Below are 27,890 nucleotides of genomic sequence, written 5' to 3'. Positions count from 1 at the left end.
TATCTTGAGAGGGTACTCAATAATTTAAATATTATTCTAACTACATTAAAATGTCTGCTTACTCCTCTATCTCCCTGATGGATCAGAAACATCTTAGTGGCTGGGCATTTTGTCTGTGTGCTCCAGATCTCTCCCACCTGTCCTCCAGCCACCTTTCCCAGAAGGCTCGCCTGTATGGTCTGTATCAGTCAGCTGCCTGACTCCTCCAGTTCACAGCAGGGAGCCCTGGACTAACAGGAATGTCTGCCTATTGCCCAGGGTCACTCAAGTGGGTTGGTGCTTGTCTCAAGGTGACCCTTCCTGAAGGACACTCACTTCCCAGGTTCTGGGTGATAACTGCTCCTCTGATGTTACTGCTCTCACCTGAGGAAACAGTCCCTTTGTCAATAATCCTCCCCCTATCGTCCTATTTTGAATGTATCATCTCTTTACTGGTGTGACTCTGACCAACACACCAAGTCTCTTCCAATAACTATTCCTGCATTTCAGCCCAGCCAGACCCATGCTAGTGGCTGAAGATACAGAGGTAAAATTAAAATGGCAGTCCTGGCACTCGTGGAAGTTATATTTTGGATCTCACACTGTGACTGACACAGAGAAGACAATCTTTTAAATGGATAAATATAATTTCCTCTTTTCCTTAATCCTGTATCAGAAGCACTGGCCCCAGAGCACACCAAAAGCCTGCTGGTTACAAAAGCAGACATGCCAACAAGACCCAAACGAGGGCAGGGGATTAGCCAGACAAGGGAATCAGAGTCTCATGGAAGCCACAGTGAAAATAAGTGCTCTACAGATTTGAATCCAAATCTGCTATTTTCATTTAATAAAATCAAAGGCTGTGAAAATATTTTACCTGAGAAAGTGAGACTTAAAAGATAAATACCACAAGAAGGTGAGTTTTGCAGCTTCTCCCTAATATCAAACCATTGCAAGCTGCATAATTCCCATGATCTGCCATGGGAAATCCCCTTCACAAAGATCCTGGCTGGTGCCTTATTAAAAAAAAAAAAAATGTGTTTTGTGGAAAACACTTCCTAGGAGGCAGAGAGAGATTTCTACCCTTAGAACCATCTCTGAGAAGGATCACCAGAGGTTGACAGCATTGCCAACTGCAGGAGAGGCTGGTGGGGATTAGCTCTAAGACCATGTAAATACTTCCTAATGACAGCAAAGGTTTTTCACCAGCTCCTCCTTTAGCTGTTCCCAAATCTGAATAAAGGCCAATAAACCTGTAAAAATGTTTCTTAGGTTCTAAATTTTTAAAGGTCAACTTAGTACTGACTCACTTGGGATATAAAAGGGGGAAGAATCATAACGAGGAATTCCATTTAGTATTTGTTCAAAAAAGGGGGAAGGTTCTCACTCTGTTGGTATTTTGTTAGAATTTGTTAGCATTAAACAAGAGTTTTTTACTCCCTGCTTTATGCAATGAATTTATGCAGTAAGTACAGTAGGTCCTTCTGCAAGGACCATCTCTATTAACACTAAATGAAATAGGAGTGGATTCTGCATATTCTTGCGGACGGTCATGAATGAAAATTTGGAGGAAGGAATAATTTGTTAGTAGTAAATTTAAATTAATGAAAATCTATATTTTCTGCAGTTTTCTGTCAGGGAACTCTAGCTCCTACTACAGGAGAATCTAATTCAACAGAGGAACAGTCTGAATAACAGTCTAAAAGGAGAAGGGGACGACAGAGGATGAGATGATTAGATGGCATCACCAACTCGATGCACATGAGTTTGGGTGAACTCCAGGAGTTGGTGATGGATAGGGAGGCCTGGCATGCTGCGATCATGGGGTTGCAGAGTCGGACACGACAGAGCGACTGAACTGAACTGAACTAGTAAAGCGGATTTTTTAGCAACATAATAGCAAAGCAATGGAGAATAAAGCTTATGTCCTTGGAACAAAAAGAAAAATAAAAGAAAAAGCTATTCAGAAACTGATCCTTTATAAAATAAGTACTAAAAGAAAATGTTTTAAAATCTCTGAATCTGATATTAATTTTATTTTCTCCTATCATTTACTTGAAAGAAGATAACCAAATAATATTAATATATAAAAAATGTTTATGCTTGGAATCCATTAAAATACAATAAGGAAAATTCATTGTATTGCTACAAATGTACACAGATTTTCCAGTCACTTTTGTTACCACTTGTTATACATTTAAAGATTTTGGGCACACAGTTAATTAATTTAATTCTTCATCTAAACCAGAATATCAATTCCTATGTGGTTCTGGCATACTCTTTCTATTTCTATGTAATTTTTCTTGGCTATTTTTTTTTTTTTTTTGGCCACATCGCATGGCACTGCAGAATCTTAGCTCCCTGACCAGGAACTCGGACTCCTGCAGGGCACCTCCAGGAAAATCCCATCTTGGGTATTATTTTCTTTTGCTCATTCCTTTTTCTCTACTACAATATTCAAGCAACTTTTTTCTAATTTCCATAAAATAAGATATGTATTGTGATTATTTCATTTGCTAAGAATATTCTTTCTTTCAGGCTCCCTAGATGGCTAACTGAAGAACACTTACTCAATATTATCTATGCAGAGAGTATGGTATTAAACACTGTTGGGATTAAAAAAAAAAATGATTCACACAAAACTTTGAAATCTTTTTGAAAAGGGCACACATAACAAATGTTGCAAATACTTGGTTGCCAGTGATAATTGCAAAATCAGTAAAGCAATACCAAACGCAATGGGGCTTCTGGTAAGAGACAACCAGCAGAGCTGTACTACTCAGGAAAGGATATTCAAAGGCAGGAAGAAATTATTGGGTGAATGGAAAAGGATAAGGCACAGAGGTGAATGACCAGAGAAGAAAATGATGGCAACCAGAAACACAAAGTGTATTTCAGTGGAAATCAGAGAGCCATTTGGCTGAAATAAATCTTTCCAGTAGGAAAGAATTGGGAGATGTAGATAACAGATGGGCTTGAAGCCAGTCAGTCTATGAACAGGAAAACAAAGGTATTATGGGAGCTTCTCACAACAAACCATGGAAAATTCTTAAATAGATGGGAATACCAGACCACCTGACCTGCCTCGAGAAATCTGTATGCAGGTCAAGAAGCAATAGTTAGAACTGGACATGGAACAACAGACTGGTTCCAAATCGGTAAAGGAGTATGTCAAGGCTGTATATTGTCACCCTGCTTATTTAACTTATATGCAGAGTACATCATGAGAAATGCTGGACTGGATGAAGCACAAGCTGGAATCAAGATTGCCGGGAGAAATACCAGTAACCTCAGATATGCAGATAACACAACACTTTTGGCAGAAAGTGAAGAAGAACTAAAGAGCACTCTTGATGACAGAAAAAGCAGAGTGAAAAAGTTGGCTTAAAACTCAACATTCAGAAAACTAAGATCATTCCCATCGCTTCATGACAAATAGATGGGAAAACAATGGAAACAGTGACCTACTTTATTTTCTTGGACTCCAAAATCACTGCAGATGGTGACTTCAGCAATGAAATTAAAAGATGCTTGCTCCTTGGAAGAAAAGTCATGATCAACCTAGACAGCATATTAAAAAACAGAGACATTACTTTACCAACAAAGGTGAGTCTAGTCAAAGCTATGATTTATCTAGTATTCATATATGAATGTGAGGGTTGGACTATAAAGAAAGCTTAGCGCTGAAGAATTGATGCTTTTGAACTGTGGTGTTGGACAAGACTCTTGAGAGTCCCTTGGACAGCAAGGAGATCCAACCATTCCATCCTAAAGGAAATCAGTCCTGAATGTTCACGGGAAGGACCAGTGCTGAAGCTGAAATTCCCAACACTCTGGCCACCTGATGCAAAGAATGGACTCATCTGAAAAGACCCTGATGCTGGGAAGGATTGAAGGCAGGAGGAGAAGGGGATGACAGAGGATGAGATGGTTGGATGGCATCACTGACTCAATGGATATGAGTTTGAGTAAACTCTGGGAGCTGGGGATGGACAGGGAAGCCTGGCGTGCTGCAGTCCACGGGGTCGCAGAGTTGGACACAACTGAGCAACTGAACTGATCTGATGGAAGCTTCAGGAATTGCCTCTGGGATCAAACAGATCCTGTTCTAAATCTGGTTCAGCTACCTACCACCCGGGTTTCCACATCCATAAAATGCTGATAATAACAGCACCAGTCTCAAAGAGATTCTCTAAGCAATAAATTTTAACACTCTTCTCACAGGGCTTAACACATATCAAGAGTTTTGTTTTTTTTTTTTAAGGTTAAATCTGTTCTTATTGTTAGCCACGCTGAAGGGCCTGGATCGTGTGTCACTGTTAAAGAGGTCTTGGTGTAGAGCGATGTGATGCAGCACTCATTTGGTCGGTAATGAGCACTGTCCTGACCAAAGGGAGGGGGCCACTCTTCAGACAGACACTGTATGCAGCTCTCTTAACACAGTGTGAAGTCAATCCAACAACAGAGATTTGAATCAACTTCTTACCCAGCCACATCACCCCATTATACCCAAAGGCTTCCAGTACCAAGCTCTTATCCCCTTACCACTTACTCACAACTGTACGTTCCCAATATGCTCCAATATCTGCTAACCTTCACGCTGCAGTGAATATGGAACATGGGGCAAGAAAGACCTGGACTCAAATGCTGACTACATGTGTTCCTCCCGACAGGCTATTTCCTCTGAGCTCAATTTTTTTTCACATGTAATACATGCAAATAATAAAACCAACCTGGATATATTTTTATGAGGCTTAAATGAGACAAGCAAAGCAAAAGCAAACAGCACATCATCTAACACAGAATGCTAGGCATGTACTGTTATATAGTCAACACTGAAAACAATGCTATGAGGTACATGCTTCTGTTTAGTCACATTATATGAAAAACACTGAGGCTTAAAGAGATTAATCTGCCAAGTCACAGATGATATGTATGGCAGAGCATCAGAATCAAGCTGTCTGACTCCAGCACTGTCTCACTCCTCCCCACCTTCTCAAAACTCCACAAAGGTAATTACATTGACCAGTGTCAACCTCATCAGGCTCAGGACTGCCCTGACCATGTCATTCAGTCACTGCGAGAATGTCTTTGGTTGACATAAAAGCCATAATCAGAGGGAAATCCTTCACATTCTCTAGGAAGCTGCTTACTTATTATCACATTTTTTATCCCTTATACAAAAGACTAAGAGTCATTTTGATGGTATAGAGAGGACTTAAGAGTTAAGCTAAAGTCCCAACTGTTACCACATTCATGTCTCTTTTTTTTTCTTTCAGAATTAACATATTTTGATAAAAATTTTCATCTTCTGAACACATTCTGCCTTCTCCTCTCTGAGCTGCAATCTGACAAAACATGGTAATCAGGTTGGCTTATGCCTCAGTGTGAGCCTGAATTTCTTATGACCCACTCCTCTATTCACTCCTTATCAGTCTCTTCCTCAGTTGCTGTGCCATCAATAATTGTTCTCTACTCAACACAGTGTGTTCTTTTCTGTACCTGCTTCAACACTGGTCTGATCACTCTATTGTTTTTCTTGAGAAGCTTCCCATTACTTTGTTTCGACAACCCAAGGCCATTTTTTTCAACACAGTTTCCACAGAATATAAATGCACATGAAGTTGTTTACTTATTTCCCTTTGAGGACATATAACCAACACTTCACTGGGAAAAATAAGTCTCTCTACCTTTTCACAATGCAAAGAAGCCCTGTTATCTTTCACTTAACTGAGGAACTTAAACGCTCCTTAAAATACATGCTGTTAGGTCTGCTTTCACTGAGCAGACAAAAGGCATCTATTTAAAGTATGATTCATTCTTTCCTATGCCAGTACTGCCTTTTGTCTTTTTACATTTTCACCTGTCTCTTAAACTTCAGGAAAGAACAATGGTGACATCCACAGGGGCGATTTGTTTGTCCTGAACATCCTGCTGAGTTTGCCTGTCTCTAACAAGGATACATGCCTTTTCTACCTTGAAAAATAACTGGCAAGCTCTGATATTTTTCATGAGGTTGAACCTCTGACCCCTTCCCACAGTGCTGGGCCCTCCCCTGAGTTTCCTCATATTGGGCACGCCCTTCCTTTGAGCTCGCCCAGCAAGCAGATGAGCGCCTGCACCAAGAAGCCAGAAGACTCTATATTATCTTGACACTTCTACAATCCAAATGTAGAAAATATATGCATTATGAATCACATGATAGAGAAATCTGAGCAGTTTTTGACTTTAAGAATATACATTTACCAGGCCTTTCATGTTAGACTGGCACTAGCAATTTTTCACAAAGCTCATTTTAAAAAGTAACAATTTTAATTTCAATAATTGGTTTCTTGAGAATTTTATCTTCTTCTTTCACTTTTTACAAGAGAAGTTGTTATGATAGATATTTCTAGGAGGCAGGAATCCCTGTGCCTTAAGACATCTATTTGCACTTTAATCTGTAGTGTGATTAAGGGGATTACCTGAAACCTCGGGGGCAGCTCCAAATTTAAGTAAATAGTCAGAACATAATTGGGTAGATCTGTTTGTGTGGGCTCTGCTTCTCAAAAGTATTTCAGTTCCATCATAAGAATTAGCCTGTTCTATACTAGTTAAAAATATCTAATTGTTAAGCAACCAATAAAATACCCACCATATTCTCATTAAAACCCAGAACTAAACTGAGTCTAGATTAAGTAAGCAGAGGAAAGGCCAAGACAGAAGGAAATACCAAGACCCACTCAGAAGGCTGGATCCTCATGATGGCTAACTCAGCTTTCTGCAAGGAGGTACAATCCTTACACTAACAACCTGATCACTTTTATGAGATTTCTTACCAAAACCAGCTTTCTCTTTGTAGAGGAAAAATATAGGAATTGGTTTTAAGAGCAAAGATTCAGGAGCCAGGCTGCAGAAGTGTGGTTTCCAGGTTCTTCACTAATGATGCAGCATAAGTTATTTATCCTCCCTGTATCTCCACTATCACACTGAAAAATGTGGATAATAATGGTGTCAAATGGCACACAGAGTTGTTACATGGATTAGGCGAATTAGCATACATAAAACTCTTAAAGCAGTGTTTGAATATAATAAATGTTAGCTATTATTACTAATTATACTCAGTATATTCTAGAGGATTAATTATTGGAATTCAGTAGTTTATCCAATAAGAGAACAGTTACCTTTTAATTTAGCAGGTGTTCAATAAATGCTTGAGAAATTACATTCATTAAAGTGATGACATTTCATAAAACACTCTAGTATATAAGTTGATGGGCATGAAAGAAAGTTGACTATACCTGTAGATCAGATCAGATCAGATCAGTTGCTCAGTCATGTCTGACTCTTTGCAACTCCATGAATCGCAGCACGCCAGGCCTGCCTGTCCATCACCAACTCCCAGAGTTTACTCAGACTCACGTCCATCAAGTCAGTGATGCCATCCAGCCATCTCATCCTCTGTCGTCCCCTTCTCCTGCCCCCAATCCCTCCCAGCATCAGAGTCTTTTCCAATGAGTCAACTCTTCATATGAGGTGGCCAAAGTACTGGAGTTTCAGCTTTAGCATCATTCCTTCCAAAGAAATCCCAGGGCTGACCTCCTTCAGAATGGAATGGTGGCTCTCCTTGCAGTCCAAGGGACTCTCAAGAGTCTTCTCCAACACCACAGTTCAAAAGCATCAATTCTTCGGCGCTCAGCCTTCTTCACAGTCCAGCTCTCACATCCATACATGACCACAGGAAAAACCATAGCCTTGACTAGACGAACCTTTGTTGGCAAAGTAATGTCTCTGCTTTTGAATATGCTATCTAGGTTGGTCATAACTTTCCTTCCAAGGAGTAAGCGTCTTTTAATTTCATGACTATACCTGTAACTCAGATGCAAAACCTCAAAACGTGAGATGAGTATTGATAAGAGTCACTCCCTAGGTTATCCAGACTTTTCAGATGTTCTCCGGGTCTATTATAGACTATGAGTTAAGGAGATCAAGACAAGGTGAAGCTGGAGCTTGTTATGGGTAGTACATAGATACTCTAATTCACTTCTGTGTGAAAACTGACTGTATGACCAGATTAACCAGAGGTTGACATATAAGTTGGGTGGAATAGATATGGTAATAAAAAAACATCCTATATATATATATATATATATACATATATATATATATATATATATACACAAAACACAGGACAGCATGGCCCCTGAGGAGACAGTGAAGGGAATGAGACCAAAGATAATGTTAAGGTAGACTTCAGCTCTACCAATACAGCTTCATTCCTTAGGTATGAAGCCAAAAAAGGATTGGAAATAAATATGACCATACATAGCATGGATGTTTGTTTTATTACTTTTCATGTCTACCTGTATATTTTAAGTCTTTCAGACCAAAAACAGGGGAAAAAGAAAAGCAGCCTTTATTACTTAAAGTGTCTTTCCTAAAAAATAAAAATAAAAAACTAATGATGTAAAAAATGACATCATGGTTTATGTAGAAAATCTGGAAGAACTGATAAAAAACTCCTAAAACTAATAAGCAATTATAGCAGGGTTGCAGGGTACAAGATTAATATATAAAAAGTCAAATGCTTTCCTATATTATCATTACCAGCAATGAACAAGTAGAATTTTAAATTAGAAATACAATACCATTTACATAAGTACCAAAAAATGAAATACTTTGGTACAAATATAATGAAATATGTACAAGAGGTATATGAGAAAAGCTACAAAACTCTGATGAATGAATTTAAAGAACTAAATAAATGGAGAGATAGCCCATGTTAACAAACAGGGAGACTCAATATTGGCAATATTTCAATTCTTCCAAAATTTACCTATAGATTCAATGCAATCCGATTTAAATTCCTGCAAGTTATACTGGGGATACTGACAAACTGATTCTAAAGTTTATATATGAGGCCAAAGACCCAGAATAGCCAACTCAACACTGAAGGAAAAGAATAAAATTGGAGGACTGACACTATCCAACTTCAGTAATTACAATAAAGCTACAATTGTCAAGACAGTACAGTACTAATTAAAAAAAAAAAAAGTTAGACAAGTAGATCAATGGAATGGAATAGAGAGCTCAGAATAAACCCACGTAAATACAGTCAATTGATCGACAAAAGAGCCTACAATGGAGCAAAAATAATCTTTGCAAAGAAAAAAATGGCAATGGAACAACTAAATATCTGCATGCAAAAAATATAAATAAATACAGACATAGATCTCCCACCCTTAACAGAAACGAACTCAAAGGGATCACAGATTTAAGTGTAAAACACAAAACTATGAAACTCTCAGAAGACATCCTAGGAGAAAACCAAGATTATGACAGTTGGTTATAGTGATGACTTTTTAGATAAAATACCAAAAGCACAATTCATGTAAGAAATAATTAATAAAATGAATTTCATTAATATTAAAAACTTCTTCCTTGTGAAAAATGTCAAGAAAATAAGGAAACAGGCCACAAACTGGAAGAAAATATTTGTAAAAGACACAGCTAGTAGAAAATTGTTACCTAAAACATACAAAGAATTCCTAAAACTCAACAATTAAAAAACAACCCAATTTAAAAACTGGTCTTAGCAGAGACCTTGCCAAAAAAAATACACAAATGGCAAATAAGCATATGAAAAGAAGCTCCACATCATATGTTATCAGGAAAATTAAAATAAAAACAATGAGTTAACACCTATTAGAACAGCCAAAACTGAAAACACGGACAACACCAGATGCTGATGGTGATTATGGAGCAACAGGAATTCTCATTCATTGCCAGTGGGAATGCAAAATGGTACAGCCACTTTGGAAAACAGTTTGGTGATTTCTTACAAAACTAAACATGATCTTACCATTAATTCAGATCAGTTGCTCAGTTGTGTCCAACTCTTTGCAACCCCATGGGCTGCAGCACTCCAGGCTTCCCTGTCCATCATCAACTCCAGGAGCTTCCTCAAACTCATGTCCATCAAATCAGTGATGCCATCCAACCAGCTCATCCTCTGTCATCCCCTTCTCTTCCTGTCTTCAATCTTTCCCAACATCAGGGTTTTTTACTATGATCTTACCATGTGTGCATGCTAGGCTGACTCAGTCATATCCAACTCTGTGCAACCTTATGGACTGCAACGTGTCAGGCTCATTTGTCCATGGGATTTTCCAGGCAAGAATACTATGGTGGGTTTCTGTGCCCTCCTCCAGGGGATCTTCCCAACTCAGGGATCGAACTCACTTTTCCTACATCTACCGGCATTGGCACGTGAATTCTTTACCACTAGCACCACCTGGGAAGCCCTGATCTTACCATATGATCCACCAATTGCACTCCCTGGTATTCATCCAAAAGAATTAAAAATTTATGTCCACATAAAAACCTAAACACAGATACTACAGCAGCCTTATTCATAATTGCCAAAATTTGAAAACAACCAAGGTGTCTTCAGTAGATGAATGGATATATAATTATGGTATATTCGGGCAACACAATATCACTTGAGCGCTAAAAAAAAAAAGTATCAAACCATAAAAATGGAACAAATTTAAATGCACATTAACTAACCTAAAAAGGCTACATACTATATGATTCCAACTGTATGACATTCTAGAAAAGGTAAAAGACAATATGGAGACAATAAAAAACTATCTTACCTTATTATGGAGACAATAAGATGAATGATTGTCAAGGGCTGGGGAGGGGAGAGGATTAATAGATGGAGCACAGAGGATTTTTAGGGCAGTAAATTTCAAATGCAAATCCACTTTTTGTTACTCTAGGATCCATGCACCTAACCCCTGAGCATGCCATTGTTCCATCATTAAAGGTAAACAAGGTAAGAACTCTAGAATAACTTTTGGAGAAAACTGCATCAATAGAGGCCTTCAAGTTAGCACACAATTTTCCTTGTGTGAAAACTAAACTGTTTCTTAAATTCAAGCTCTAAGACTAAGAGTCTAATATATAGATTTGGTCAGAAATTATCTCTGCTAAAGTGAATTCTTGACAGCTAACAGCTGCAGTCTAATGCTAAACTGTGCTTGCTACATCACTTCTGAAAACACAGTCAACATTAGGTTGCAGAGCTACCAATCGATCATGCCAGAAAAAGATACTTATTTGGCATCTGCTCATTTTCTTTGCCAAGTAGAAAAGCAATTATCTGCACCAATACAAAATGCAACTGCTCGGGCACAATACACACAAGAAGTCATTATTTTAATCAGAAATTGGAAGTCAAAATTATAAGCTTAGCGTACTGAATTCATAACAGAAAGAGATTATTACCTCCATGAAGTTTTTCATTAATTTCTGTCCTTTGGAGGAAAATCATAAATTGATAAGTTTTAAATTAATTAAGGTGTGTATAAATAGCAGTTTCTCCCTATCATGGGCAAATGTACTCTTAGGTCACCTGTCAATTTTTCTTAAATATGAGAATTCTTCCAAAATTACAAAAATGTATAAAAAATATTTATATAAGATACTGTCTCAAAAGACAAAGAGAAAATACTGAACTTTCACATATATAGATTCAGGATTCAATTATGGTAAAAATCTCAGCATTATTGTTTTTAATTCTCAAAAGTTTAATAATTAACATTAACTAGTTTGAATTTTTAAATCTTCATACTTTAATAATTGGCTTTACGATCAGTCTTTTCTTACCTATAAATCTAAAAACAAGATGAGCCTGCCCTGCCCTGGTTGCCCTCCGTTACAGGGGCAGTCAGTCCCTTGGCATCTCTCCCAAGCTCCTCCATAACAGGGCTCCTGCCCACCTTCCCAGCCTCACCTGCAGTCCTTGTGTTCTGAGCTGTCTGTAGTTACACACGCACACACAAACTCTTCATGCACACTTTACAGGTACATAATACTACCTTTACAGCCTCTTGTGTCCTCCCTCCTGCTGTGCTTTATGCCTGAAAGACCACCCTCCCTTTCTCTAGCTCATCTTCTCATCTGTTAAAGACTCAGTTTCTACAAAACTTCCCAGGCAGACTAAGGTATCCTATTCTATGAGTCCCATGATTCAGTATACACACCTGCCACCCTCAGTAAGTTTATCTTTTTTATTTTCATGGCTTCCGCACTGGGATGTAAACTTATCCATGCTGGGCCAATGTGAATTTCTGTTTTTGAGAATTTGGAGTCAGAACACAAGAATTCCAGTCCATCTTGTACAGAGTATTGAACTGAGAGGCTCTACTGAGCCAGGACTGAGGTGGCCCTAAGAAAAGTCAGTCTTTAAGAACAGGAGGAAAGGAAAGCAACATGGATTTAAAAAAGCAAAAAAGAGACCACGAAGCCCCAAAAAGGTAAAAAAAATAAATGTTTTAAGTTTGCCAGTTTCTATGTCCAGAAATTAGGCTCAATAACCAGACTGGGGTGCCATTAGAGTTCAATGTATCTTTCTAATGAAAACCTCAATTTGTTTAAATAATTCCTTTAAAAATTTTATTCTTTGTAAGCAAATGATCACTATGACATTTGTATACAGTAAGTGTTTAATAAATGTTTATAAATCAAATGAATCAACCATCTCTGAAGGGTCACCAATTATGGTGTTTGTGAATGCACAGCTTTAATGACCTCTAAGACGGTTGAAGGCAAAAATACTTAGAAAGCAAAATTTAATCTTGTTTATATTGATATTTTTCATCAATACATTTGACTAAAGTTCCAAAGACCTAAGTACTTAAGAATTCAAGATGGAAAAGGAAAAGAAAATAGCAAAATGCACATTAGTGAAATTTCCTCCACAGTCTGCTTGGTCACTTATAAGCGGATACCATTATGGTATATCAATTGGGGTCAGCCTCCAACTCCCACACAAGTTCCAACTACATGCACACCAACGGAGTGGAGCAATTAAAGAGAAAAAGAAAAGTACAGCATAGCCTCATAAGAGTTTGACCAGAGTACCAAAGACATGAGACTACCTGTCTTCCTTGTGTCATTTCACAGATAAGAAAAACAAACATCCAGGGAAGTAAAACAACTGGCCCAAGGACCGGAGCAAAGCAGAATTGGAGCAGAACTCAGTTTACTTCCAACCAAGCCATGGCTACTTACACTACCGTGCATTTCTTTAAATCCAGCACAACCTAGGAAATAGTTCTTCTCTTTTGAATAATTCAGCAATTATACAATATTCAGATTTTTCACAAACAACAATGAGCACAATGATGTGAGTTTTATTGTTCAATTCATCATGTACTCTTAGTCATCGACTATTTTCACACATGTATTTTCTGTTTAAAAATATCTGGGAATTGGTGTCCAAACTCAACTTATCTTAAAGGTTTACCTAACCCATTGTGGCTATAAATTAAGCACTGTGAAGAAGAGAGAAACAAGGAACTCTCCTACAGGCTTGGTGGGAATGTGAAATGCTATAGTCACTATGGAGAACAGTATGGAGGTTCCTTAAAAACTAAAAATAGAGCTATAGTATGATCCTGAAATACTTCCCCTCAGCATGTATCTGGAGAAAAACTATAATTCAAAAAGATATATGCTATCTCAACATTCACTGCTATACTATTTACAATAGCCAAGGCATGGAAGCAACCTCAGTGTCCATCAACTGATGAAGGGTTAAGAAGGACATGGTATATTTACACAATGAAATGTCAATCAACCATAAAAAAGAATGAAATAATGCCATTTGCAGCAACATGGATGGATGTAGATATCATACCAAGTGAAGTAGGTCAGACAGAGAAACAACAAATATCATATGATATCACTTATATGTGGAATCTAAAAAAAAATGACACCAATTAACTTATATACAAAACAGAAATAGATCCACAGGCAAACAAACTTATGGCTACTAAGGGTAAGAGAGGGGAGGGATGAATTAGAAGTTTGGGACGAATAGATGTACATTGCTGCTGCTGCTGCTGCTGCTAAGTCACTTCATTCGTGTCCAACTCTGTGTGACCCCATAGACGGCCTCCTACCAGGCTCCTCTGTCCCTGGGATTCTCCAGGCAAGAACACTTCCTTCTCCAATGCATGAAAGTGAAAAGTGAAAGTGAAGTCGGCTCAGTCGTGTCCGACTCTTAGCGACCCCATGGACTGCAGCCTACCAGGCTCCTCCGTCCATGGGATTTTCCAGGCAAGAGTACTGGAGTGGGGTGCCATTGCCTTCTCCGCAGATGTACACTAATATATATAAAATAGATAACCAGCAAGGACCTACTGTATAGCACAGGGAACTATACTTAACACTTTGTAATAACCTATAAGGGAAAAGAATTTGAAAAAAATAGACATATATATATATGTATAACTGAATTACTTTGTTGTACACTTGAAACTAGCACAACATTGTAAGTCAACTATACTTCAATTTAAAAAAAAATTTCTAATAAAAAAATTTTTAAAAGAAGAGAGAAACAAACTGCATCGAGGTTATATGTAAAGTTTCTCCCTAACTCTACATGAAAACCAAAAGTACAGTTTTATAATTAAACAACTTTTAAATAAAAAATTTTTCATTATAAATGCAGTATGGAATAATGGTTTTCACAAAGTGACATTCCTCTCAAAACTCATAAAGAGAAAATTACTTAAGGGAACCAAAGATAGAGTACAAAAAGAAATCTATAATACAGACTTAACTGTCACGAAATAAAAGCTCTACCACTTGAAAAGTGAAACACATTGGTTATTCGTTAGGAACTGAGGCATGTCTAGCTCTTAACACAAGACACAAACATTATTCCTTCCCTCCGTTCAAGTCTGGCTGGTTGTTTGCATGTGGTTGTTTTTTTTTCCCTAAATGATTATATATGAATTGCCTTCATCCCCTAAAAACCCATACTATGTTCCCTTTAAACATTTTACCGATACTTTTAGAGGTTAAATCATTAAGAGCAAACCTTTAATGCCAGGCTCCTCATGGAGACTGTTGCTTAGGGTGATTTCAAAATCAATATGCATTTTCTAAGTTATATATAAAGTAGTAAAGATCATGGTTTCAGTAATGCAAAGAGTATTAAAAATTCATAAATCTACAACATGAAACACATTTTCCTATATGGCTATAAGGTCATCAATCTAAAACCTAGTGAATTGTTTTTATTAAAGTAATGTTTTATTCAATAGTAATTCTAAATACATAATTTTTTTAATTAAAAAAGTCTGCTCTTAGTTCCAGAAACTAATAATAATAACTCTAAGTACACAACTTATAATGAGGATGGTATTTACCAGTTAAGAATGTGTTAACACAGGCATTCTGTTTTCCTGCTAAATTTTGATAAACTGTTCACCTTTGCTATAAGAATGCTTTTCTCTTTTACAATCATTTTCCTCTAAAGTACTATAAGCTCATAAAAAGAGGAAAAAAATAACTAAATATCATAAACAAATAAAATCAAGACTATACCACTTCCATAAATACAGCAAAGGAAAAGTGATCACTATAAAATGATTTCTAAACAGTAATTCTTCCACACTGGCTTTGGCATAAAACATGGTGGTCACGAAAGCTAAGTCCTAGCCCTACCATTTATGAAAAGCCACATCTAAAAGCCATGTTAAGCTCTTTTCATGTATTCACTCATTGTTCCTCACAATAACCCAATAGAGCATTTTTTCAGTATTTTTTCCAAGCATTTACATTTTAAAAATTCCGTCACATTTAATCTAGAAAACATAGTACCAGTTCAAAACTCATGGCAGACAATTTTCAGAGCAACAAACTGGAAATCCCACCAAATTACCTGAAACCATCATGATATATTGCCTACTGTAGAATAATGTTCTATGAAAGAATTATCTATGTACACTCTGTTTACAAAGTTAAGATGAACTGATACTGCTTTTATTGCAGTCATTCTACAACCTCTCAGCAGGCTACATTAAAAAAGATAAATTTAAAAAATTTAGCTGGATGACAGTTGCATTAACTAAAAGAGCAAAGAAACTGGCAGCAAACTCCCTAAAACACCGTAAGAGCCCTACCTGTGTTCTGCAAAAGAAGGGAGAGACGTTTGGTGTCCTTGAAGTCACACAGGCTCTAACCCACATAGGACAGAGATCGAGTATCCATATGGTGGCTGATGAGCTGATGGAAAACGAGTCCTGGCATCCTCTTCTAAGAGCTTACTGAGGCAGTGACACAACTGGATGCCAACCAGAAATGCCTACATTCTGATAGTTTTCTCTTTCAACATATGTCCCCATGCATCCAATTGGAAAGCAGATGCCCAAGCTTGATTGCTCTCCACTGAGAAAGGAAAGAACTTATCATCCACTGACTCAAATTCACAGGGGATAGAAGACTGCCAAGAATTGGTATCCAGTCAAGATTAAGCAGAATGAACCAGGGTCTGTCAGCAGTTAGGAACTCTACCAAGTGCTATCCATAAATTAAAAAGAATTTTGCCTCTTTAGCATGTGATTTATTTGGAAGAAGCTTTTAAGCGCTAAGTTCTGAATGAAGCCAAGAGACACTTTATTGAAATGATTCATTTTAGTTCAGTTCAAGCTGAGTTCAGTTCAAGAAGCAAAGCAAATTTCAATAAGCTTTGAGACAAACTTATCAAAGTAATTCCTGCTCTCCCATATACTCTGGGTCTGGTTCAGAAGGAATAACATCACCGTCAACTAGTGGTTAGGAAACAGAAAGAGAAAAAACTCTCTTCTAATTCTCTATGCACAGAAATGAACACCTCTCTGGTAAATTCCACATTCAAGAAAAGCTACTTTAAAAGAACTTGGGAGCCAAGCTTTGGTAGATTAAACCCCCAAAGGATATTAAAGACGTATTAATGACACTGTATCAATAAACAGTTCAAAATTAAGAAGCCTGATAACACTGACAGTTCATTTGAAAAATAACTTTTTTATCTAAGATTTAAAAAATAAATTTCCCACTATTTCCATCATTCCTATATCAAAACAGCACTGTTCACCCTTCCTAGTAAAATGTGTCCTTCTCTGTAGGACAAATGCCTGCAGCCATTACCCACCTTCCTTCTCCAGACCCTTTCCAGCCACTAAGCCTGTCTGCGGTTCAGTCACACCGGGAGCCACTATAGGATCTCAGTAAAAGCTACAGTCAGCTCAGTACATTAAAAAGAAATTGACAAACTATGAAAAAGTCCGGGGGTGTATGGAACAAAGGTAAGAAGAGGATATCCTTTGGATATTATATACAAAAGATAGAATCAGGAGTGTAAACAGTTATAAAGTTGTTTTAATAAGAAATAACTCTGGCAGTAGTTAGGCTAGTTAATCAGGTCATTGTCTTTATAAAATACAGCCTGGGAGTTACTGCTTTCTTGGGTCCACTGTCATCACGTGCCAAATAAGTCATAGTGATCTGGCTGCAGCCACCTAAGAACTACACCTGAAGACGGAAGTATTTACACCATTGAAGAAGACATAGAATTCCATAGCAAAGCAAAGGAAATGAGGAAAAATGAAGAGCAGTGAAAGATTTCACCTTTAAACAAGGCAAAGGAAATGAGGAAAAATGATCAACAGCAGTGGAAGAATTCACCAAGTCTCTATAAAATAAGATCTGAGTTCAAATCCACTTCCATGAGGTGTCTGTGTTCTTAAGGTGGGTTCATCACTAGGTTTATACTTGCATTAAGAGATTTTAAAGTAGGAAAGGGGGTTTCTCAATATTAACCTGCAAACTTCACTTTTTACTGTTGGAGGTATTTTCCCTGTAGATTATTAGTTAACTCCACCCCTCTTTCATTTGGTTATTTCATTTATTAAAGCAGTAACTGAATGAAATTGAAAATGGCTCACCTGAGATCAGTCAGCCAGAAAAGTGTGTAAAATGGTTGGGGGGAGAGCCCAATTATTCACAAGTAATACAGATGGCTTTCAACATAGATCTGTTGCTGTAATCTGAAAATATCATTTCATTAGCTTACTAAGTTTCTCCCAAAGCTGACATGAGGCTATTTTCTTTAAATTTTATTTTATTTTTAAACTTTACAATATGTATTGGTTCTGCCATATATCGAAATGAATCCGCCACAGGCATACATGTGTTCCCCATCCTGAACCCTCCTCCCTCCTCCCTCCCCATACCATCCCTCTGGGTCGTTCCAGTGCACCAGCCCCAAGCATCCAGTATCGTGCATCGAACCTGGACTGGTGACTCGTTTCATATATGATATTATACATATTTCAATGCCATTCTCCCAAATCATCTACCCTCTCCCTCTCCCACAGAGTCGAAAAGACAGTTCTATACATCAGTGTCTCTTTTGCTGTCTCATATACAGGGTTATTGTTACCATCTTTCTAAATTCCATATATATGAGTTAGTATACTGTATTGGTGTTTTTCTTTCTGGCTTACTTCACTCTGTATAATAGGCTCCAGTTTCATCCACCTCATTAGAACTGATTCAAATGATTCAAACTGATTCAAATTTAAAGGCTCAGTAATACTTCATTGTGTATATGTACCATAGCTTTCTTATCCATTCATCTGCTGATGGACATCTAGGTTGCTTCCATGTCCTGGCTATTATAAACACTGCTGCGATGAACATTGGGGTACACGTGTCTCTTTCCCTTCTGGTTTCCTCAGTGTGTATGCCCAGCAGTGGGATTGCTGGATCATAAGGCAGTTCTATTTCCAGTTTTTTAAGGAATCTCCACACTGTTCTCCATAGTGGCTGTATTAGTTTGCATTCCCACCAACAGTGTAAGAGGGTTCCCTTTTCTCCACATCCTCTCCAGCATTTATTGCTTGTAGACTTTTGGATCACAGCCATTCTGACTGGCGTGAAATGGTACCTCATAGTGGTTTTGATTTGCATTTCTCTGATAATGAGTGATGCTGAGCATCTTTTCATGTGTTTGTTAGCCATCTGTATGTCTTCTTTGGAGAAATGTCTATTCAGTTCTTTGGCCCATTTTTTGATTGGGTCATTTATTTTTCTGGAATTGAGCTGTAGGAGTAGCTTGTATATTTTTGAGATTAGTTGTTTGTCAGTTGCTTCATTTGCTATTATTTTCTCCCATTCTGAAGGCTGTCTTTTCACCTTGCTTATAGTTTCCTTTGTAGTGCAGAAGCTTTTAAGTTTAATTAGGTCCCATTTGTTTATTTTTGCTTTTATTTCCAATATTCTGGGAGGTGGGTCATAGAGGATCCTGCTGTGATGTATGTCGGAGAGTGTTTTGCCTATGTTCTCCTCTAGGAGTTTTATAGTTTCTGGTCTTACATTTAGATCTTTAATCCATTTTGAGTTTATTTTTGTGTATGATGTCAGAAAGTGGTCTAGTGTCATTCTTTTACAAGTGGTTGACCAGTTTTCCCAGCACCACTTGTTAAAGAGATTGTCTTTAATCCATTGTATATTCTTGCCTCCTTTGTCAAAGATAAGGTGTCTATATGTGCGTGGATTTATCTCTGGGCTTTCTATTTTGTTCCATAGATCTATATTTCTGTCTTTGTGCCAGTACCATACTGTCTTGATGACTGTGGCTTTGTAGTAGAGCCTGAAGTCAGGTAGGTTGATTCTTCCAGTTCCATTCTTCTTTCTCAAGATAGCTTTGGCTATTCAAGGTTTTTTGTATTTCCATACAAATTGTGAAATTATTTGTTCTAGCTCTGTGAAGAATACCATTGGTAGCTTGATAGGGATTGCATTGAATCTATAAATTGCTTTGGGTAGTATACTCATTTTCACTATATTGATTCTTCCAATCCATGAACATGGTATATTTCTCCATCTATTAGTGTCCTCTTTGATTTCTTTCACCAGTGTTTTATAGTTTTCTATATATAGGTCTTTAGTTTCTTTAGGTAGATATATTCCTAAGTATTTTATTCTTTCCGTTGCAATGGTGAGTGGAATTGTTTCCTTAATTTCTCTTTCTGTTTTCTCATTATTAGTGTATAGGAATGCAAGGGATTTCTGTGTGTTGATTTTATATCCTGCAACTTTACTATAATCATTGATTAGTTCTAGTAATTTTCTGGTGGAGTCTTTAGGGTTTTCTATGTAGAGGATCATGTCATCTGCAAATAGTGAGAGTTTTACTTCTTCTTTTCCAATTTGGATTCCTTTTATTTCTTTTTCTGCTCTGATTGCTGTGGCCAGAACTTCCAAAACTATGTTGAATAGTAGTGGTGAAAGTGGGCACCCTTGTCTTGTTCCTGACTTTAGAGGAAATACTTTCAATTTTTCACCATTGAGGATAATGTTTGCTGTGGGTTTGTCATATATAACTTTTATTATGTTGAGGTATGTTCCTTCTATTCCTGCTTTCTGGAGAATTTTTATCATAAATGGATGTTGAATTTTGTCAAAGGCTTTCTCTGCATCTATTGAGATAATCATATGGTTTTTATTTTTCAACTTGTTAATGTGGTGTATTACATTGATTGATTTGCGGATATTGAAGAATCCTTGCATCCCTGGGATAAAGCCCACTTGGTCATGGTGTATGATCTTTTTAATGTGTTGTTGGATTCTGATTGCTATAATTTTGTTAAGGATTTTTGCATCTATGTTCATCAGTGATATTGGCCTGTAGTTTTCTTTTTTTGTGGGATCTTTGTCAGGTTTTGGTGTTAGGGTAATGGTGGCCTCACAGAATGAGTTTGGAAGTTTACCTTCCTCTGCAATTTTCTGGAAGAGTTTGAGCAGGATAGGTGTTAGCTCTTCTCTAAATTTTTGGTAGAATTCAGCTGTGAAGCCGTCTGAACCTGGGCTTTTGTTTCCTGGAAGAGTTTTGATTACAGTTTCAATTTCCGTGCTTGTGATGGGTCTGTTAAGATTTTCTATTTCTTCCTCGTTCAGTTTTGGAAAGTTGTACTTTTCTAAGAATTTGTCCATTTCTTCCACGTTGTCCATTTTATTGGCGTATAATTGCTAATAGTACTCTCTTATGATCCTTTGTATTTCTGTGTTGTCTGTTGTGATCTCTCCATTTTCATTTCTAATTTTATCGATTTAATTTTTGTCCCTTTGTTTCTTGATGAGTCTGGGTAATGGTTTGTCAATTTTATTTATCCTTTCAAAGAATCAGCTTTTGGCTTTGTTGATTTTTGCTATGGTCTCTTTTGTTTCTTTTGCATTTATTTCTGCCCTAATTTTTAAGATTTCTTTCCTTCTGGGGTTCTTCATTTCTTCCTTTTCCAGTTGCTTTAGGTGTAGAGTTAGGTTATTTATTTGACTTTTTTCTTGTTTCTTGAGGTATGCCTGTATTGCTATGAACTTTCCCCTGAGGACTGCTTTTACAGGGTCCCACAGGTTTTGGGTTGTTGTGTTTTCATTTTCATTCGTTTCTATGCAAATTTTGATTTCTTTTTTTATTTCTTCTGTGGTTTGTTGGTTATTCAGCAGTGTGTTGTTCAGTCTCCATATGTTGGAATTTTTAATATTTTTTCTCCTGTTATTGAGATCTAATCTTACTGCATTGTGGTCAAAAAAGATGATTGGAATGATTTCAATTTTTTTGAATTTACCAAGGCTAGATTTATGACCCAGGATGTGATCTATCCTGGAGAAGGTTCCATGTGCGCTTGAGAAAAAGGTGAAATTCATTGTTTTGGGATGAAATGTCCTATAGATATCAATTAGGTCTAACTGGTCTACTGTATCATTTAAAGTTTGTGTTTCCTTGTTAATTTTCTGTTTAGTTGATCTATCCATAAGTGTGAGTGGGGATTAAAGTCTCCCACTATTATCGTGTTATTGTTAATTTCTCCTTTCATACTTGTTATCATTTTCCTTACATATTGCAGTGTTCCTGTGTTGGGTGCATATATATTTATAATTGTTATATCTTTTTCTTGGACTTATCCTTTGATCATTATGTAGTGACCATCTTTGTCTCTTTTCACAGCCTTTGTTTTAAAGTCTATTTTGTCTGATATGAGTATTGCTACTCCTGCTTTCTTTTGGTCCCTATTTGCATGGAAAATCTTTTTCCAGCCTTTCACTTTCAGTCTGTACGTGTCCCCTGTTTTGAGGTGGGTATCTTGTAGACAACATATGTAGGGGTCTTGTTTTTGTATCCATTCAGTCAGTCTTTGTCTTTTGTTTGGGGCATTCAACCCATTTACATTTAAGGTAATTACTGATAAGTATGATCCTGTTGCCATTTACTTTATTGTTTTGGGTTCGAATTTATACCCCATTTTTGTGTTTCCTGTCTAGAGAATATCCTTTAGTATTTGTTGGAGAGCTGGTTTGGTGGTGCAGAATTCTCTCAGCTTTTGCTTGTCTGAAAAGCTTTTGATTTCTCCTTCATACTTGAATGAGATCCTTGCTGGGGACAATAATCTGGGATGTAGGTTATTTTCTTTCATCATTTTAAGTATGTCTTGCCATTCCCTCCTGGCTTGAAGAGTTTCTATTGAAAGATCAGCTGTTATCCTTATGGGAATTCCCTTGTGTGTTATTTGTTGTTTTTCCCTTGCTGCTTTTAATATTTGTTCTTTGTGTTTGATCCTTGTTAATTTGATTAATATGTGTCTTGGGGTGTTTCACCTTGGGTTTATCCTGTTTGGGACTCTCTGGGTTTCTTGGACTTGAGTGATTATTTCCTTCCCCATTTTAGGGAAGTTTTCAACTATTATCTCCTCAAGTATTTTCTCATGGTCTTTCTTTTTGTCTTCTTCTTTTGGGACCCCTATGATTCGAATGTTGTAGCGTTTAATACTGTCCTGGAGGTCTCTGAGATTGTCCTCATTTCTTTTAATTCGTTTTTCTTTTTTACTCTCAGATTCATTTATTTCTACCATTCTATCTTCTAATTCACTAATCCTATCTTCTGCCTCTGTTATTCTACTATTTGTTGCCTCCAGAGTGTTTTTGATTTCATTTATTGCATTATTCATTATATATTGACTCTTTTTTATTTCTTCTAGGTCCTTGTTAAACCTTTCTTGCATCTTCTCAATCCTTGTCTCCAGGCTATTAATCTGTGATTCCAATTTGATTTCAAGACTTTGGATCAATTTCACTATCATTATTTGGAATTCTTTGTCAGGTAGATTCCCTATCTCTTCCTCTTTTGTTTGGTTTGGTGGGCATTTATCCTGTTCCTTTATCTGCTGGGTATTCCTCTGTCTCTTCATCTTGTTTAAATTGCTGAGTTTGGGGTGTCCTTTCTGTATTCTGGCAGTTTGTGGAGTTCTCTTTATTGTGGCATTTCCTCACTGTGTGTGGGTTTGTACAGGTGGCTTGTCAAGGTTTCCTGGTTAGGGAAGCTTGTGTTGGTGTTCTGGTGGGTGGAGCTGTATTTCTTCTCTCCGGAGTGCAATGAAGTGTCCAGTAATGAGTTATGAGATGTCTATGGTTTTGGGGTGATTTGGGGCAGCCTGTATCTTGATGCTCAGGGTTGTGTTCCTTTGTTGCTGGAGAATTTGCTTGGTATGTCTTGCCCTGGAACTTGTTGGCCCTTGTGTGGTGCTTGGTTTCAGTGTCGGTATGGAGGCGTTTGATGAGCTCCTGTTAATTAATGTTCCTTGGAGTCAGGAGTTCCCTGGAGTCAGGGTTTGGATTTAAGCCTCCTGCTTCCAGTTACTGGTCTTATTTTTACAGTAGTTTCAAAACTTCTCCTTCTATACAGCACCATTGATAAAACATCTACGTTAAAGATGAAAAGTTTCTCTACCGTGAGGGTCACCCAGAGAGGTTCACAGTGTTACATGGAGAAGAGAAGAGGGAGGAGGGAGTTAGGGGTAACCCGAATAAGATGAGGTGGAATCAATAGTGGAGAGAGTGGACTAGCCAATAATCACTTCCTTATGTGCACTCCACAACTTGACTGCTCAGAGATGTTCATGGAGTTATACAGAGTTATAATTGTTATATCTTATCCTCTGTCTCCTGAGGAAGGAGGAAGGAGGAAGGAGACAGAGGTGGCCAGAAGGATAAAAGGGGGGAATGAAAAGGAGGGAGACAGATCCAGCCAGTAATCAGTTCCTTAAGTGTTCTCCACAGTCTGGAACACAGAAATTCACAGAGTTGGGTAGAGTAGAGAGGGGTTAGGGAGGAGACACAGGCGACCTGGTGGAGAAAAAGGAGAGTCCAAAGGGAGACAGAGCAGTTAAGCCAGTAATCTCGTTCCCTAGTGAAAAATGGGTACTGAAGATTGGGTTCTTAAAGGTACAAAATTGGTAACAAATACATAAAAGCAAAAATTAAAAATCTAGAGTTTAGAATTTTAAAAATATGATGTTAAAGAAAAGAAGAAGGAAAAGAAAGAGAGGAAAAAAATAAACAAAAACAAACAATGTCACAAAATTTATAAAGAAAATACAGGTACAAAATTGATATCAAATACCAAAAAGCATAAATTAAAAATCTAGAGTAGAGTTTGGAATTTCAGATATACAATGTTATATAAAAGAAGAAGAGAAAGAAACAGGAAAAAAAAAAAGTCACAGAAATTATTAAAAAAACTATAGGTACAAAATTGATAACAAATACCAAAAAGCTAAAATTAAAAATCTAGAGTAGAGTTTGGAATTTCAAAAATACAATGTTAAAGAAAAGAAGAAAAAAAAAAAAAAACAAGATCAAAAAATTATAAAAAATATATATATGAAGTTTGCTGAAGAAAAAAAAATAGGGTCTTTTTTTTTTTCAAAGTAATAGGTTATAAAAGTGAAAATTAAAGGAATAATAGAGGACTTAAAATTTTTTTAAAAAATTAAAAAAAAAGAAAGAAAGAATGATCGTAAAAATAGTAAAAATATATCGAGGACTTTCTCTGATTTTGTTGTGAGTATTGTGGGTTCAGCTCATTTTTGGCTAGTTCCTTGGTCCGACTTTTATTTCTCAAGATCTATAGGCCCCTTCCTATGCAGTCGGTAGTAACCACAGGGTTTTAATCTATTGCCTGTAGCTTCCAAGGCGGTCCCCTCTGTCATAGCTTCTTCTGTTTGCTGGACTCTTCAGTGTCTGGTTTCCGCCCTGACACAAAGGGGACGGTGGAGGACGCTGTTTTTTTTTTTTCTTTTCAGGCTCACATGTTCAGTCGCGCTGTGGGGAGGGAGGGAGGGATGCTGCAAACAAGTAACACTGGCGTGCGCTTGCAGTGCCTCAGCCACACTGGGTCTGCCCCCCATTCACGGCGCGTGTAGCCTCCCTGCCCACAGGGCTCAGGCTCTAGGCTGCTCCACTGGGAACCATCCGTGGCCAGCCCTGGGCTGCTTGCACCTCCCAGGTCTAAGCCGCTCAGGTTCAGGCACTCGGGTAGTCCTCAGAGGCGCAGACTTGGTTGGGCCTGCGTTTTGTGCCCTTCCCAGGCCCGAGCAGCTCAGGTGATGAGGTGTTTGGCGAGCGTGATTGCTGCGACTTATCGCCTCCCCGCCGCTCGGTTATCTAGGTGTACAACTGGCACACCTTCTCAGGCGGCTGTTGACCGTCCAGACCCCCAAGAAGTTTTAGTTAGCAAAGAAGCCTGCTTACAGTTTTGTAGATAATGTCTCTCTGGGGCTGCGATTGTCCCCTTCCGGCTCTGGCTGCCTGTCACCAGAGGACGGTCTGTAGCCGGCTATCTCTGTACAGTACTTTGTTCCATGCATGGGCCTTGCGGTGTCTTAGGTTAGGGCTGGCTTTTTGCGTGGTAGATATCCCACAGTCTGGTTTGCAAGCCCAAATTATTTCACTCAGATAGCGCTCGGGGTATTCAGGCCAGATCCTTGCGATGCAGCCCTCCCCGCGCCTCCCTGCCCAGCCCCTGCTTGCTAATGGCGGATGCAGGCGTCTGCGCTGCTTTTCCGCTGGGGGAGTTACCTTAGGGCTCGTAATCTGTGGGTTTTAATTGTTTACTTATTTTTCCTCCCTGTTATGTTGCCCTCTGTGCTTCCAAGGCTCGGCACAGATTCGGCAGTGAGAAGGTTTCCTGGTGTTTGGAAACTTCTCTCTTTTTAAGACTCCCTTCCCGGGATGGAGCTCCATCCCTCCCTCTTTTGTCTCTTTTTTTGTCTTATATATTTTTCCCTACCTCCTTTCGAAGACATGGGTTGCTTTTCTGGGTGCCTGATGTCCTCTGTCGGCATTCAGAAGTGGTTTTGTGGAATTTACTCGGTGTTTAAATGTTCTTTTGATGAATTTGTGGGGGAGAAAGTATTCTCCCTGTCCTACTCCTCCGCCATCTTAGCTCCTCCTTCCTGACATGAGGCTATTAATAATGATCTGAAACACTTTTGCCCTACTCACAAGATCAATGTGTAGAAAGTTCAAAATCTGACTTCAGGAGTTTAATCTACAAAACATTTCTTACTTCAGGGAAGAAGAGTACAGGGCAGTGTCTACAGAAGTAGGACTGCAGCCCACCAGGCTCCTCGCTCTGGAATTCTCCTGGCAAGAATACTGTAGTGGATTACCATTCCCTTCTCCAAGGGATCTTCCTGATTCAGGGATTAAATCCAGGTTTCCTGCACTGTAAGCAGGTTTTTTACCATCTGAGCTACCAGGGAAACCCCAAAGTATTAAAACAACACTTAAAAGGTCAGTAATACATTCCACCAGTAAAGGGCAAAATATTTATATGCCTTTCTAATTCCCCTGAATTTAATGACTTCACAGTTTCACTTTAGTGACAACCTGTTCTCTTTAATAAACTTGTATTTATTTGCAGGCCTCTGTGCAAGCAATACAATAAAGACTTTTAAAACACACTGAACTGAAAAATCTAACCACTGTCTTACCCACAAAGATTGAAAACGAGCCCATTTTAAGTAAAAACACCATGATCATCATCCAGCTAAGTTCCATAAGGGCAGGGCTTTGTTCACTTCACTATCATATATTTTCAGCACCCAAAACAGTGCCTGATCATAGGAGGCATTTGGTAAATACTGACAGAATGAATGATTCATGACAGATGTCACAGAGCAGCAGAATAAAGACAGCTCTTGGGCCAAGAACTCTCTTCGATACCAATCGCAATCACTGTAAAAATGACTACATATAGTTATAGAAACAGATGTGAGTTATGAGAATAAGATTTCAGGTAGAATTCACTGAGTTTTCTAAGGTGAAAAGGAAAGGATATTCATATGTGAATGAACTGTATGTAATGAAGAGGGTGGGAGAAGGAAGATTTACATTTCTCACTTCACATGGAGCAACTGGGCAAAAGATGGAATCAACTGAAATTTCATCTGATTCCAGAGTGTCTACCCTAAGTCCTAGGTTCACTGCACTTGCCACTTGCTACCTATAAGACAATCACTAAGCCATACAGAAAAACAGGCAACTAAGTAAATGACTGACAGCACGATTTTTCCCTGGGCTGGGATGGTCCCCCTGTGTTTGGTAACTTCTGAATACATTTTATCCAATAGTATGTATGTTGGGGAAGCACACTGATTGAAACCGCCCACCCTGGCCAGGCACCATAGTAACTATTTGCATGAGTTGTTTTATGACAGGAAATCCTGACAAGGAATATGGAACTAATAAGCCACCACCAACAGGAAGAGTTCGGGAAAGGTCTAAAGGAGACACCGTGTGTCCTTCCACTTCCCAGAATCCCTCTTGCTAGCATCCATCTTGGCTGAGCAATGCGTGCACCACCAGGAAAGACTCTGAATTAGAATGATTGGCCAAAGACCACGCGGAAACTAATCCCATCACCATAAAACCTGAGACTGCAAGCCACGCAGCAGAGCAGTTCTCCTGGGTTTTCTTACCCTACTGCTCTCCACCCAGGTGCCATTTCCCAATAAAATCTCTTGCTTTGTCAGCACATGTGTCCCTCGGACAATTCATTTCTGAGTGTTAGACAAGAGCCCAGTTTCAGGCCCTGGAAGGTGTCCGCCTTCCTGCAACATGTAGACTAATTTCTGTCAGCCTAATGCCATCCATGCAATGCAAATACATACTAGCAAGAAAAAAAAATCCATAAAAACACATTCCTTGCCTGTATACTGCAGGTTCACCAGTTTCAGTGTTTAGAAAGTCAC

General features: G+C 38.2%; 1 protein-coding gene across 8 annotated transcripts in view; it reads right to left on the bottom strand.

Moving 5' to 3' along the window:
* TMTC1 (transmembrane O-mannosyltransferase targeting cadherins 1) overlaps window positions 1–27,890 on the bottom strand; it is a 315,289-nt gene that overhangs the window by 240,050 nt on the left and 47,349 nt on the right. For 4 of the 8 annotated variants that reach the window (XR_015164144.1, XM_086401542.1, XM_086401545.1 and 1 more), the window contains exon 6: window positions 3,448–3,540. The exons of the other annotated variants lie outside the window; for them this stretch is intronic. Coding sequence is in view for 3 of the 4 variants with exons in the window: in XM_086401542.1 (XP_086257668.1) it covers window positions 3,448–3,540 (93 nt within the window). In the remaining variant the exon portion in view is untranslated. The remainder of the gene's footprint in view (window positions 1–3,447; window positions 3,541–27,890) is intronic. 8 annotated transcript variants of the gene reach the window in all.

Source organism: Bos grunniens, chromosome 5 (genome assembly GCF_055505025.1).
Source record: "Bos grunniens cultivar Pamir isolate PY7600 chromosome 5, Bosgru_T2T1.0, whole genome shotgun sequence".
NCBI lineage: Eukaryota > Metazoa > Chordata > Mammalia > Artiodactyla > Bovidae > Bos > Bos grunniens.
Note: the sequence above shows the minus strand (reverse complement) of the source record. Positions and strands in the feature narration are given on the sequence as shown.